This window comes from Nasonia vitripennis, chromosome 4 (genome assembly GCF_009193385.2).
Source record: "Nasonia vitripennis strain AsymCx chromosome 4, Nvit_psr_1.1, whole genome shotgun sequence".
In the NCBI taxonomy this organism is placed as follows: Eukaryota; Metazoa; Arthropoda; class Insecta; order Hymenoptera; family Pteromalidae; genus Nasonia; species Nasonia vitripennis.
In genome coordinates, this window is record NC_045760.1 from 16100149 (window position 1) to 16109522 (window position 9374).

At 32.2% G+C, this 9374-nt stretch overlaps 2 protein-coding genes across 2 annotated transcripts; both read right to left on the reverse strand.

The window, feature by feature from the left end:
- Positions 1–13: 13 nt before the first annotated feature.
- On the reverse strand, positions 14–2465 carry LOC100115006 (adenosine 3'-phospho 5'-phosphosulfate transporter 1). Its single transcript, XM_001599793.6, has 7 exons — positions 2200–2465; positions 1744–1955; positions 1457–1668; positions 1023–1398; positions 700–911; positions 501–626; positions 14–416 (listed from the first exon to the last, which is right to left on the reverse strand). Exons 1-7 carry the CDS (start codon positions 2229–2231, stop codon positions 243–245), a joined length of 1344 nt encoding a protein of 447 aa, XP_001599843.1. The 5' UTR covers positions 2232–2465; the 3' UTR covers positions 14–242.
- A 399-nt stretch (positions 2466–2864) lies between these two features.
- On the reverse strand, positions 2865–9068 carry LOC100114971 (trafficking protein particle complex subunit 8). The gene is made up of 10 exons (XM_008213859.4): positions 8694–9068; positions 8028–8469; positions 7714–7959; positions 7113–7631; positions 6521–7040; positions 6255–6440; positions 5424–6164; positions 4876–5038; positions 3756–4812; positions 2865–3670 (listed from the first exon to the last, which is right to left on the reverse strand). Exons 1-10 carry the CDS (start codon positions 8848–8850, stop codon positions 3394–3396), a joined length of 4308 nt encoding a protein of 1435 aa, XP_008212081.1. The 5' UTR covers positions 8851–9068; the 3' UTR covers positions 2865–3393.
- Between the last annotated feature and the right edge of the window lie 306 nt (positions 9069–9374).

The following is a 9374-nucleotide window of genomic DNA, read 5'->3' on the forward strand; positions in this document are numbered from 1 at the left end:
AAGATTGCGCACATCAGTCATTATTTATATGTTTATTATCAAGTACTTATTTCAGAGCATGTTTGTTATCATTACCATGTGTATTTATTACTCAAAACCTTTCATCACATATTGTCATTAATTTTACAATGAAATTTACTTCCTTTATCGCTTTATGTTTGAAACAAGTATGAGATCATTACTCTTAAGTTGATGTATTTACAACATTTACAGTAGCAAATAAATAAATATTTTAAAAATATTTAGGGTCTATTCTTAATGCTACCAGCCTCAGCACGACGCTTCTTAATTGAATGTAACCTGTTATTGCAGTAAATACGTAGAAACACTGCCAAAAATACTAAAAATACTCCAAACATACCAAGTGGTGTGATGTAGTGGTGGTACAATAAGCATGATAAAAGTATTGCAAAACCCTAAAAATAAATTATTATGACTTACTAAACTCTAATAGTATATAGTATACATTTTTTTTAAAGTATATGAACCAGTGAAATTACCTGTCGCACTGTCATCATTATAATGAATGTAACAGCTCCAAAATTGGAAATTGTATAAAATATGTACAACTGACCCGTGGTTGAAAATATGGAAATTAATATACAATCCAGTATAAAACGAGGGTACTGAAATAATAAAAATTAACCTCAAGTATCTATAAGTAATTCAAAATAAAATGTTAATTAAGTTTTAACGTACTGTTGTCATAAACATTAGTGAATACATAAGACTTGATTGTTGAAATAGAGAAGTTGCTGTCAACAAGCATGAAAACAAATTGACTGCACACATCATTTGTATACTAGAAACATGATATGCATTAAATAATGCATTTTGCCAATTACTTGTAAAACTATCTAACATCATGTATGCACCCAACAATAAGACTCCTGAAAATGTAGTAGCACCATCTGCAAATTTATATATCATAAATTTAAATATTATGAGAATATTAAATATATATTATAAAGTATAATATTAAAATATATAATTAACAAATAGATATAACAAGTCTGATTTACCATTTTTATGATCAGTACTACCCAACATGAACATCAACATTCCTATTGATATCAAAATTGCTGTTACATATTCATAGTATTCATACTTTGTACGTGATACTATTTTTCCCATAATCATAACTGGAATAATTTTAGAAGCCTTAGCCAGAACCTGAGATGGAAAACTGACATACTTAAGTGCTTCATATTGACACCAGCTACTTAGAACATTAGAAAGTGAGCAAAATGCATATTTATACAATGGTATTGAATGAGGTGGTTGTCTTATAATTAATAAGCAAACTGCAGATATGACAACTGCAAGAACTCTATTTATGAAGACTAGAAACTGTGAATCCTTAAAATGACCCTTGTTACCATTTCCATCATTGTATTCCTATAATTGTTTAATTAATTAAATAAGACAAAAAAAAAAGAATTCATTTTCATAATACCTGTGTCATGATTTTTTCTTGTAAGTAACCCCATGTTAAATAACTAACTTGTAAACCAAGAAAACAATGTATTAGTAAAAATGAATCTTGTAAAAACGTGCGCGATGTATGACTATTCGTCGGTGTTGGAGAATAATGTGATGAATCTAGTAAACCTTGATCACTGGTACCCACAAAGCAAGAATGTACCAATTTTGGTAAACATCCGTTACCTATATAAAGATAACAGGAGTTTTATCTGAAATTACAACTATTTAATGAATGAACTTTTGATTAAAATAACATACCTTTTCTCTGAAGATATTTACTTATTCTAACATATTTGTATATCAAGTATCCTGGCAGTAAAACAGTAGCATAGCCAGAAAAATTCAAGCAAAATCTAACAATCCAACTATAATATGTTTCAGAACTCAATATATTTTCTCCATTCCCCACTAAGGATTTGATTATGTGCGTTGTACCATATATGACACATATGGAAAATAGAACCAGCAGGCTGTCAAGATAATAAAGTAAAATTAAAAAAGAATTCTTATACACATACATACTCAAATATATTGAAATATAAAAATATGAAAACATCTAAACAGTAATAAATGCAACTAAATATGTGTTATTTACTTATGCTACTTTAACAGTATCAATGATACTTGATTAGGATAGAAATATTAATAATCAATATTTACTACCAAATAAATGGAGTAATAATTAAATAAACAATCACATGTGTCACAACTTACCAAATAATAATATCACCCGCATAATTTCCCATTTCTGTTGAGGTTAACTTTTGGCATTAAGTAAACACCCAAAAGCTCAATCAACTTATTTGATAATTGAATAGATTTTTAAGTCTTATCATAAACATTGCACTGAGGACAAAAAATCCTTGCAAGACTCTGTAAAACAGTCTTCTAAAAAATATTATAGGTAATGTAAAGACACGACTTGACGTTGACACTTATAAATGCACTATAGTCTATAATGCAGTATAGGTACCTTATATATACTATATGTTATAGACTATAGTGTGCGTGCACGGTATGAAATAAGCGACTATTTAAAAATGGAGTCGCCCGCGTATCTTACAATTTTTTACTTGCTTATATGTAAATAAAGTTGAACAATTACTTATACAGTTAAAACAATTAACATCTTAGATTAAATTTAAAAAAAGTTCATAAATGATAGAACACAAAATTTTATAAAAGAAAATGTTCAATCAAATATTGAATATAATAGTATCCTACATAATATTATAATAAAATAATAAATAAACAAAGTTATTGTATATTGGTATAGTATTAAATAATTAGTTATAAATGAATAATAGCTTACTATTCAGAACTTTTATGAATTTTTCATTTTTAAAAAAGGGTTAGGACAAATAAAACACATTTAAAAATTTGAATTATTTTAATATATTTATAACAACTACATAAATGTTAATATTTACAAAATTAATTTTTTATACATAATAAATGTTTCTAATATATTTACAAAAAAGAGTCTCCATTTTGCTGCATAATCTTTAAATACATACTTACACCATAATGTCACAAATAATTTAATACTCCAATTTATAAATATTTACCCAGCAGTATTTTTCATTTGCACAAGAACTTAGAGCTCCTGTGAGGTTATATTTATTATCAAAAAATCAGAGTACCTGGCTTTTATAAACCCACTGATAGTGATCAGAAACTGAACTGGTTATCAAGATTTTGTATGGTATTTAAGGCACCACACTATGTACTTTATACATACTACACTCATGAAAACGATTTTTATGTTTTCCTTTCTTGTTTTGAGTGCAATAAATATGATTGTTCAACTATAATTTTTTTTTTTCTAGTTCACTTTATAATATGTACATGTAAGATTAATACTAAAATACAATAAACAAAAATATTTACGCGACTTTTTAATCTTATTCAATTTTTTAACGCCAAAGTATTGCTGACGATGCAGACACTTTCCATGCGCCATTTCTGTACTGTGTATTCAACTTTGTTTTCAATTCTTGCAGAAACTTCTAATCTTGATGACAGATCATAAGTTCCCGAAGTAGGAAGAACAGCTTGTAACTGTAGTTCACATTGGCCATAAGGTTCCAACTGGCATAAAATCGATGTTTGTCCGGCATAGCGAAAAGACGTCGAAGCTTGAGGAGAGTACAGTTGTGTTTTTATGTTTGGCAAAAGATTTTGACTAAAAAATAAATTTTATATGTATATAAAAATATTACTCTTAATTAATTATAGATCAATATTGAAAAAAATACTTAAAATAATACCTGCTAGTTCCAATAGAGTCAATTTTAACATAAATATTAGTTTGAGAGTTATTCTGCATATTTATAATGACTGGTACAACACATATTCGATTTCCCGAAAAGTCATGAGTCAATTGTTTCGAATGTTTTAAATAGAACCACACTAGATTCTTTTGACATTCCAATTCAGAATATTGTTCTTTTTTTGCAAGTGTTCGAGAATCTGGTATATTAATATCCGGACCAAAAATTCTCAGACGCCCAGAGTATTCAATCGGTTCTACCTGTTTTTCAGTGGGATAATTGTAAGGTTTATTTAGATAATGCAAATCAATATAATGTTGACCAATTGCGTTACGAATGATCACGCCGCCTTCTGTAACTTTAGCTTTCCATCTGAGTATTACAGTAGAATCTAATTTCATAGTAGAAGCAATTGGGTCGTTTTCAATTTGGGTTCGCGACTGTTGATTATCAGATTGAGTATCATTAGCATCCAGCGGTATGATATGTCGCTTTTTTATAAACTTCATATAAGGTATGTTATCCAGAGACTCTGAATTATCTTTGAATAACGGCACATCAGTATAATTTGAAACCGCGCCGATTTTTCTTGAAAGTTTAAGTAAGAAGTGTATCATTTCTTGAGGTTGCACTTTCACATTGGCATAATCTGCTGATTTCATTAAAATCCACGAGTCACTATGAAATGCCATATCAATAAGTTCAATTTCATTCATAAATGGATCATGTACTTGATTCGAATTTTTAATATGCACTATTAAATTTAGTAATGAAAAATTATCTTTGCTTGTCGCACTTCTACAAGCAATAGCGCTAGACTGAATAGAATCCAAAACTGTTAGATGCCAGCTGTGCCGACTAAGTCTGTGCTTGGGTGTACTTTTTAATTCTGAATTTTCATAGTAGAATAATAGATCCAATCGATGATTTCCCTTTTTATGAGGTGCACAAACCCAAAGAGTCATTTTGAAAGAATCGCTGACTTGTAAGGTATCATCTTTATCGGGAGGTAATATAAGTTTAGTGACGAGTTCATCTGTTTTTTTCATTTGTCCTGAAAATAACAGTTTGAGGATTAAATATTTTTATATTAAATATGATCATGATTTATTATTACCTTTTTTAAAGTCTTGTTCTTGATTCGTAAATGCAAATAATTTTGGATTAGTAGAACCCAAATGAATATTTTTCAACGGTGCATTACCAATGTTTTTTAAAGTGACTTCCATACATTGAAGTTCTCCACATAACATTTCTTGTGTGAGAGGCGTAAATGTAATCTAAAATGGAAACATAAACGTTGAAACCTTACGTATATAAAATAGTATATTGTGTACCAAGGGCGTTAAGTGGGCTTTTTTAGGCCGAGTGTGGAGTTAGAGCAACCACACGAGGCCAAAAAGCCCGCTTAGCCCTTGGTGCACACTATATTTTTTGTAACGCTTGTACTGTATTTCGCGTTTTAAACTGCACTTGTTGAATTTCACGCGAGTTTAGAAGATTTGCCAATGAATTGAGTAGCGGGCGCAAAAGTACTTTTGCGCCCGCTGCTGCATTTTTTTGCCCGCCGGTCGGAAAACGACTACTTTTGTCCCTAAATTTAGGTCAAAATCGTGCATGTGTTACAAAAAAGCAATTTTGATGCGATAACATATTAATGATTACCTGCATAAACGGTCCTTTGTCTACTATATTTATATCTAGTCTCAAATCGGTGCCATAGAGGGAAATACCACGTTTTTCTTTGATGTTCTTTAATTTTGGTCCTTGAATTTGAAATAAACGCTTTCCAGATACAAAATTAGTTGGACTTGAATTAATTTGTTCTGTTGCTGGGACAGGATTTGATAAATCATAACTTAAGCCTAAAACTTTTAATTGGCCAATTTTTTTAGGTTTTAATGATAAAACAATGCTTTGCTTTGATGCAGGTTGAAGCATGACTGAATCAATTTTAAGCGTCTCAACGAGACTTTCTTCATATTCTTCTGAACTTTCATTACTAAAAATACATCCTTCGTCGTCGAACGACCAGAGTAATTTTAAATTAGAAAGTGGTAATGGTATCAATAGAGGATTTGATAAATTTATACATAAATAAATTGGCTCATTGACAACTGCATTTGGCTTGCTTGCATTATTGCTGGAATTAGTATAAATTGTAACTGTAGGCTTAAAAATCATTGGTGGAGTTCCTTGGGCTTTAGACAACAAAATTTCTTCAAGTTTTGACCACCGCACATCGTCGGCATCTTGGCTAAATGATAAGATTTGACTCACTAATTCAATGTTATTGCCAGGTTTAATAACAGGCCCTAATAATACTTTAATCTGATTGTCTTCAACTAAAGGTAGTGGTAATATGGGAAGATCTGTTTGAGGTGTTTTTGATTCTTGGATTGCCAACTGCAAAATATTGACACAATTATTTTGGTAGTTTGGTTTAATAACAAATAAATCAATAAATAAATAAATATGATTTAATAAAATACTAACACTATGGATGTATACAAATTCTCGTAGAAAAGCTGCTTGTTGAAGAGCAGGCTGTTTACTAGAAGCATTCAACAACTTTTCAAAAACGAGAACAGCTTCTGCTACTTGTTTTAAAGATGCAGCTTGTCTACCAATAGTAAAATGGATGTGATCTTCTGCCAATGTCCAGCCTTTGTTATTATAAACCTACAAATTAGAATATAATTTATGAAAATAGCTGTAATTGTATACAAAACTTTTAAACACTTTGCAACAATTAAGTTTACCTGGTATGCTTGCTTATAACATCTCAGGGAATGTTTTTTTTGCCCAGCTTTGGAAAATCTGTGACCAGCCAATACAGCATGAAAAGCATACTTCCTTACCATTTTTGGAGAAATGAAACAGTATGCCGCCTGTTCAAGTAGCAATGCTGATCGTAAATCGGAATCTTCACTGGTCATTCGTATTAATTGTTTTGCCGCTTCTCCATATAGACCTCTATTTTTCAAACACTCAGCGCTTAGTAAAGTCGCTCTAGTGGCAAATTGTGGCATCTTACAAGTATTTAAATAAGTCGTTATCGCATCATCCATATATTCTATAGTTTTCTTAATCATTTCATCCATCATAAAAGCACTTAGGGCAGCCATTTCTAATGCCCCTGCGTAGTATATCCATGCTTGATCTGCTGCAAAATCACGCTTTGCGTTATGATACGCTTGATAGGCAAGTGAGTAATGACCAAACATGAAACAAAGATCTCCTAGACGTCGTAATTGCAGTTCTGGCGATTCTGTAGTATATCTTGAATCAAATTTAAATTAGGCACTATTCAAAATTTGTACTTAAAAATAATTATAAAAGATTTATCCTTACATTACAGCATTTGCTGGAACAGATCCAGGGACCCCTGGCTTGCTAGTTCCAAACCATCTTTTTGTTGCACTAAAAAGAGATCGACTTACCCCCTTCTTATTAGAAATGAGATCATTTAGCAAACCTATTTGTCTTTCAACATAAGGTAATAAACTTTTAAGACAAAATTCTGACATCATTGATTTTAATCTTTCAAGATCTTCTGTGGAAAGTCTAGTACCATGTTGAGGGGTTAAATGAGTAGGTGAATCAGCCCAAACATTAATATTAATTGGAGCAGTTCCATCAAAATGCTGTTTCAAACTATCAAATTTATTATACTTTGCAGGTAATTCATTTTCTGGACTAAGAGGATGAATAGTTGCAATTGTGCTTGTAGGAACAGCTTCCTGACCAACTTCCAGATGTACTATTTGTGAATCTGACAATTCTGAAGAAAGACTAATATTTTCACTTTTATCTGGGGTAAGCAGTGCAAAATTTCGGGGTGCAACAGGTGTTCCAGCTTGACTAGTTGATCTGAAGTAACAATATCATAAAACAATGATACAAAATTACCATAACAATTGTAATATAAATCAACAAATTAATTTATACATACTTTTCTTGCTCTGTGTTTACTGCACTTGGCATAGAAGACACACCCATAGTATCTGCAGGTGTACGTGGAGAACTGTCTTGATCACTATTACTGGACAAATCAGAGTGTTTGACTATAAATTGACTCCAGGGATCTGGTAGGTGAGTATTGTCATCCGACCCACTAAATGGTCTTGAATTCATTTGTAGAAAAAAGCAGTTATTAGGGCCATATATATTTTTCATTTCTGTAAAAATATCCTCCGCTCTAAAAAGAGATAATAATTATTTTTTATATAATAAATATTTGTGATCCTTTCTCTTTTCAAAACTTACTTCTTCTTGTCATCCTGTATTGTATCGTGTACTAAAATATAATATCTAAGAGCATTGTTATTAAACCACTTTGGTAATTTTCCAGGAACACTCAGATTTAATTGAGCTCCTATTTGTTGAATCTTTTCAAGAGGATTATCGTCCATTGTTGAGACTACAATCATACAAGCTAGAAAATGTTTTGTAAACTCGTGATCTGATGGGAATTGAATGCTTAGAAAAGTATCCCGCCATGCTTCAAACCAAGGAACTGACACTGGTACATCTAGATCTATGCTTCCTGTACGAACTATAGTGGTACGCTCATTAAAAGTAGAATTCACAGATTCATTTAACATTTTTCTAGCTATATTTGGTTCTGGAGGAGAATAGTTGACATCTTTGATAGATATTTGCAAAGAGCGAATAACTACAGTTGTTCCTTGGGGATCTTTTATATGACCTGCAAAATAATTTATATATGAAAGCAAGATTTTAAACAAAAAAGTTTTATGTAATCATCATTATACAAAGTGATGCGCGAAAAGCAACTTGCAAAAAATTGTCTTTTATAAGTCAATAAGCCTTAACATTAAAAATTGAGTTCATTATTGCTCATTGAAAAGCACAATAACAGAAACAATAATCACGATAGTCGACAGTGTAGCGATAAAGAGCTAATCTTACCTTCAGTATTGAGCCTGCAAAAGGGTTGCAGAAGCTCAATGAACGACAAATTGTTCTTCTGGCAGGTTGCCTCGGCGTAAGCCGAGCAAACAGCAGCCACTTGCGGCGAGAAAGCATTGATAATGAACTCCCGCGGTGTTAGCTTGCACTGAGCCATACCTAATGTTCGACCAGCCCACTGATCCTGATAAATTCAAGCAAGTCCAGTCACTGCAGCTGCTGCTGTCTGTATCCTTGCAAGAGCAAAATCTAGCTATTTCACATGATCATCCAGATCGTCATCATCACCACCTGTACGGGATCCGGCTGAGCAGCTCGGAGCCGCGGCTCTGGCTAGTCGACGAGGACTTGATCGGAACGATCATCGTTTTAAATGACACACGCACGGGTACGGGGAAGATAACACAGCAGTGTGCATACACACTATATATATATATATATATATATATATATATATATAAGATGCACGATTGTGATTACACCCGCGAAAGGAGTAGTAACATAAATGTAGGTATACCGCGACGTCGACGTTGATGTCTAGAGTTCGCGCATGGACAATCCGCGGTGGCCCTCGCGGACGACACGACAAATTGCGAGGTTGTCGGCTCTTCGGGATGTAATTTGAGCGACAACGCGGCAAGATTCAAAAGAATTTCTTGTTAAATTCTCGCCGCTCGTGTA

Bases quoted from the DNA above. Each gene is read 5' to 3' on its own strand.
- LOC100115006 (XM_001599793.6), bottom strand. From the start codon at position 2,231: ATGGGAAATTATGCGGGTGATATTATTATTTG. The intron at 627-699 runs GTACGTTAAAAC...TTATTATTTCAG, and splicing joins CACTAATGTTTATGACAACA to TACCCTCGTTTTATACTGGA. The intron at 417-500 runs GTAATTTCACTG...ATTTATTTTTAG, and splicing joins TAATGATGACAGTGCGACAG to GGTTTTGCAATACTTTTATC.
- LOC100114971 (XM_008213859.4), bottom strand. From the start codon at position 8,850: ATGGCTCAGTGCAAGCTAACACCGCGGGAGTTCATTATCAATGCTTTC. The intron at 8,470-8,693 runs GTAAGATTAGCT...ATTATTTTGCAG, and splicing joins TTGCAGGCTCAATACTGAAG to GTCATATAAAAGATCCCCAA. The intron at 7,632-7,713 runs GTATGTATAAAT...TTGTTACTTCAG, and splicing joins GTAAACACAGAGCAAGAAAA to ATCAACTAGTCAAGCTGGAA.